The 5,000-nt window shown below is 51.1% G+C and overlaps 2 protein-coding genes across 2 annotated transcripts in view; both read right to left on the reverse strand.

The window, feature by feature from the left end:
* LOC139553095 (uncharacterized) overlaps window positions 1-1,588 on the reverse strand; it is a 6,875-nt gene extending 5,287 nt beyond the window's left edge. The window contains exon 1 of the mRNA XM_071365051.1: window positions 648-1,588. Coding sequence (XP_071221152.1) covers window positions 648-1,588 — 941 coding nt within the window. The remainder of the gene's footprint in view (window positions 1-647) is intronic.
* The window catches only part of LOC139553793 (estrogen-related receptor gamma-like), a 351,374-nt gene that overhangs the window by 236,674 nt on the left and 109,700 nt on the right, over window positions 1-5,000 (reverse strand). The gene's annotated exons all lie outside the window — the stretch shown is intronic.

The raw sequence follows: 5,000 nt of genomic DNA on the forward strand, positions 1-5,000 counted from the left end.
GGAGAGGAGAAGGGGAGAAGAGGATAGGAGAGGTGGGAGGGAGGAGAGGTGAGAGGGAGGAGAGGAGAGATGGAGGAGAGGAAGGAGAGAGGAGAGAAGAGAGGGAGGGAGGAGACGGAGGAAAGGAGGGAGGAGAAGACGGAGTAGAGGTGGGAGGGAGGAGAGGAGAGAGGGAGGAAATGAGAGAAGACGGAGAGAGTGAGGAGAGGAGGAGAGGAGAGGAGGAGAGGAGGGTCCAGAGGACATGAAGGGGGAAGAAAGGAGAGTTGAAGAGAAAGGGAAGAGAGGGGATTAGAGGAGAGGACAGAGGAGAGGACTCAGACTACTTGATCATCATACATTGTTGAAGCTCTCGTCATTCAGTGTTGAAATGGCTTTCACACACACACACACACACACACACACACACACACACACACACACACACACACTAACAACCCCCCCCCCCACAAACAAACAAAAACACAGACACGATCATGTCAGTGAATGATGATGTATCGATGGCTTCCCCTCCTCCAATGCTAACCATAAGCAGAACTGACCCAAGATCAGCATCTAGAGGCAACCTTACTGCAATACACAGTCTGAAAAGATAGTGCTAACAATATGACACACTTTGTGCTATTCCTTTCCCTTCTCCATTATACCCACACTGCTCCCCTCCCTGTGTCTCTGTGGGGAGTAGAGCGTGGTTTCTGGGGGGGGCTGCTCCCACCCTGTGTCTCTGTGGGGAGTAGAGGGTGGTGTCTTGGGGGGCTGCTCCCCTCCCTGTGTCTCTGTGGGGAGTAGAGCGTGGTATCTGGGGGGGGGCTGCTCCCCTCCCTGTGTCTCTTTGGGGAGTAGAGTGTGGTATCTGGGGGGGGGGGCTGCTCCCCTCCCTGTGTCTCTGTGGGGAGTAGAGTGTGGTATCTGGGGGGGGGGGGCTGCTCCCCTCCCTGTGTCTCTGTGGGGAGTAGAGGGTGGTTTCTGGGGGGGGCTGCTCCCCCCCCTGTGTCTCTGTGGGGAGTAGAGGGTGGTGTCTGGGCGGGGGGCTGCTCCCCTCCCTGTGTCTCTGTGGGGAGTAGAGCGTGGTGTCTGGGGGGGGGCTGCTCCCCTCCCTGTGTCTCTGTGGGGAGTAGAGGGTGGTGTCTTGGGGGGGGGGCTGCTCCCCTCCCTGTGTCTCTGTGGGGAGTAGAGGGTGGTGTCTTGGGGGGGGGGCTGCTCCCCTCCCTGTGTCTCTGTGGGGAGTAGAGGGTGGTGTCTTGGGGGGCTGCTCCCCTCCCTGTGTCTCTGTGGGGAGTAGAGGGTGGTGTCTGGGCGGGGGGCTGCTCCCCTCCCTGTGTCTCTTTGGGGAGTAGAGCGTGGTGTCTGGGGTTGGGCTGCTCCCCTCCCTGTGTCTCTGTGGGGAGTAGAGCGTGGTGTCTGGGGGGGGGCTGCTCCCCTCCCTGTGTCTCTGTGGGGAGTAGAGCGTGGTGTCTGGGGGGGGGCTGCTCCCCTCCCTGTGTCTCTGTGGGGAGTAGAGCGTGGTGTCTGGGGGGGGGCTGCTCCCCTCCCTGTGTCTCTGTGGGGAGTAGAGTGTGGTGTCTGGGGGGGTAGACTGAATGCTCATTAGTGATGTACTGAGAGATGAGCCCACATTAGCCACGCGTCTAATCAATGGGAAAACCACTGAGCCAGGCCAGCTAGCAGATATTTATAGAGACTGGTGGGCTCAGCAACAACACACACACACACACACACACACACACACACACACACACACACACACACACACACACACACACACACACACACACACACACACACACACACACACACACACACACACACACACACACACACACACACACTCTCTCTCTCTCTCTCTCTCTCTACATTCACCAGGCACATTTGTCTTGGAGGACTGCTGGACAGGACAGAAGAGGAGAAAGAGCAGTCCCAGCCAGTCAAGACAAATTCACGTCACAATTCGACGTTCATCCTGTTTCTCAAACGTCAAATTTCAAAGTTGTTCCAAATGTCAAATTCAGAATTTTTAAGGTTAGGCATTAACTCTGAATGGTTAAGGTTAGGCAATAACTCCGAATGGTTAAGGTAAGGGTTAAGGTTTGGGATTGCTGGATTCAAACATTAATCTTTTGGAATCAGAGGCAGATGCTTACACCTACCCACCATCCCCGTCCACAACGTCCTAGCAAAACCAAAACCTACTTGAAGGTAACAGCACTCACTGTTGCCCCTAGTGGCCAGTTTCCATGTCATCTCTCGACGTCCTCAGACATGGACAGACGTTGAATACTGACTTGTATCACTGGTAACCTGCCTGGCCAAACTTCATAAGGCACTGAGGAGTATTATAGACATCCATGAACAATTAACATGTTGTTGCTGTTAATTATGATTTTAAATGTAAAAAAAATCCTCCTACTCAAAATAATTTGGCAAAACTCTTATTCTCCCTCCCTCCCTCCCTCCCATCCTCTCTCCCCTGTTATCAGTGTTCCTAGTGGGGTAAAGCAGATTAAGTACGTAGACTTTGCTTTACTTATCGTGCTGTGTCCAGTACGCCCTGGTAGGGATAGAGAGACTGGCGTCACAGGACTCTAACGCTCGACCCTGGAAAAACAGACACACACACAAACACACGCATGCGCACACACACACACACACACACACACACACACACACACACACACACACACACACACACACACACACACACACACACACACACACACACACACACACACACACACACACAATTTATCTTTCTCTAAGGATAAACACACTGGTGTGTTCTGGATGCTTAGGAGTGTGTGGTTTAGGGAAGCAAACATGGTAGACAGTTCCCTATGCCACCCCAGTCAACACTTAGTTACTGGTGCTGAAGATAGAGCCATACTAGGACTGGTCATGTGATACCGTGGATATGGACAGTTTTCTGTTTAGAATGCACTTTCTCTTCTGCCACAATTTCACAGATCGCTGCAGAGAATGAGAGGACTACGGGAAAAGACAGCTAATCCTGTGGTGGATGGGACTACAGTCAAACAGGGTACACGCACACACACACGCACGCACGCACGCACGCACGCACGCACGCACGCACGCACGCACGCACGCACGCACGCACGCACGCACGCACGCACGCACGCACGCACGCACGCACGCACGCACACACACCATCCTCAGTTCCTGTTTTTAAAAGTGAATGTATTCCTCTTTCTTTCCCTCCTCCTTCTCCCACCATTATTTATCTTGGTGTTGTGATCTGGAGAGCTGAGACACAGAGAGAGAGAGAGAGAGAGAGAGAGAGAGAGAGAGAGAGAGAGAGAGAGAGAGAGAGAGAGAGAGAGAGAGAGAGAGAGAGAGAGAGAGAGAGAGAGGGGGAAGTGGCTGAACGTAGTACGTGGCGCTACCTGTTTCTCTCTCTCCATTCATTCCCTCTCTCTCCACCTTTTCCTCTCTCTCTCTCTCCATCTCTCTCTTTCTCCATCTCTCTCTCTATCCATCTCGCTCTCTCTCCATCTCTCTCTTTCTCCATCTCTCTCTTTCTCCATCTCTCTCTCTCCATCTCTCTCTTTCTCCATCTCTCTCTCTCCATCTCTCCATCTCTCTCTCCATCTCTCCATCTCCAGTGTAACAGATGTATAGTGTACTCTCCATGCGTTGTGTTTTAAAATAATAAATCACTTCGGCCAGTGGTCCCAGTTGAGCATCATTTATTTCTGCTGTGGTTAAATGGGAAACAGCACGTTAGTTGTGCAGACTTAACAGTGATGATGGCTGTCGATGGCAAAATCCCTCGCATCACATTTTCATACTGGCAGGCAGCAGGCAGCAAAGGCCAGGCAGCAATCTCTCTTTCTCCATCTCTCTTTCTCCATCTCTCTTTCTCCATCTCTCTTTCTCCATCTCTCTTTCTCCATCTCTCTCTTTCTCCATCTCTCTCTCCATCTCTCTCTTTCTCCATCTCTCTCTCTCTCCATCTCTCTTTCTCCATCTCTCTCTCTCCATCTCTCTCTCTCTCCATCTCTCTTTCTCCATCTCTCTCTCTCCATCTCTCTCTCTCTCCATCTCTCTTTCTCCATCTCTCTCTCTCCATCTCTCTCTCTATCAATCTCTCTCTTTCTCCATCTCTCTTTCTCCATCTCTCTTTCTCCATCTCTCTTTCTCCATCTCTCTTTCTCCATCTCTCTCTTTCTCCATCTCTCTCTCTCCATCTCTCTCTTTCTCCATCTCTCTCTCTCTCCATCTCTCTTTCTCCATCTCTCTCTCTCTATCTCTCTCTCTCTCCATCTCTCTTTCTCCATCTCTCTCTCTCCATCTCTCTCTCTCTCCATCTCTCTTTCTCCATCTCTCTCTCTCCATCTCTCTTTCTCCATCTCTCTCTCTCCATCTCTCTCTTTCTCCATCTCTCTTTCTCCATCTCTCTTTCTCCATCTCTCTTTCTCCATCTCTCTCTTTCTCCATCTCTCTCTCTCCATCTCTCTCTTTCTCCATCTCTCTCTCTCTCCATCTCTCTTTCTCCATCTCTCTCTCTCCATCTCTCTCTCTCTCCATCTCTCTTTCTCCATCTCTCTCTCTCCATCTCTCTCTTTCTCCATCTCTCTCTCTCTCCATCTCTCTTTCTCCATCTCTCTCTCTCCATCTCTCTCTCTCTCCATCTCTCTTTCTCCATCTCTCTCTCTCCATCTCTCTCTCTCTCCATCTCTCTTTCTCCATCTCTCTCTCTCCATCTCTCTCTTTCTCCATCTCTCTCTCTCCATCTCTCTTTCTCCATCTCTCTCTTTCTCCATCTCTCTCTCTCCATCTCTCTCTTTCTCCATCTCTCTCTCTCTCCATCTCTCTTTCTCCATCTCTCTCTCTCCATCTCTCTCTCTCTCCATCTCTCTTTCTCCATCTCTCTCTCTCCATCTCTCTCTTTCTCCATCTCTCTCTCTCTCCATCTCTCTTTCTCCATCTCTCTCTCTCTCCATCTCTCTTTCTCCATCTCTCTCTCTCCATCTCTCTCTCTCTCC

This window comes from Salvelinus alpinus, chromosome 25 (assembly GCF_045679555.1).
Source record: "Salvelinus alpinus chromosome 25, SLU_Salpinus.1, whole genome shotgun sequence".
NCBI lineage: Eukaryota > Metazoa > Chordata > Actinopteri > Salmoniformes > Salmonidae > Salvelinus > Salvelinus alpinus.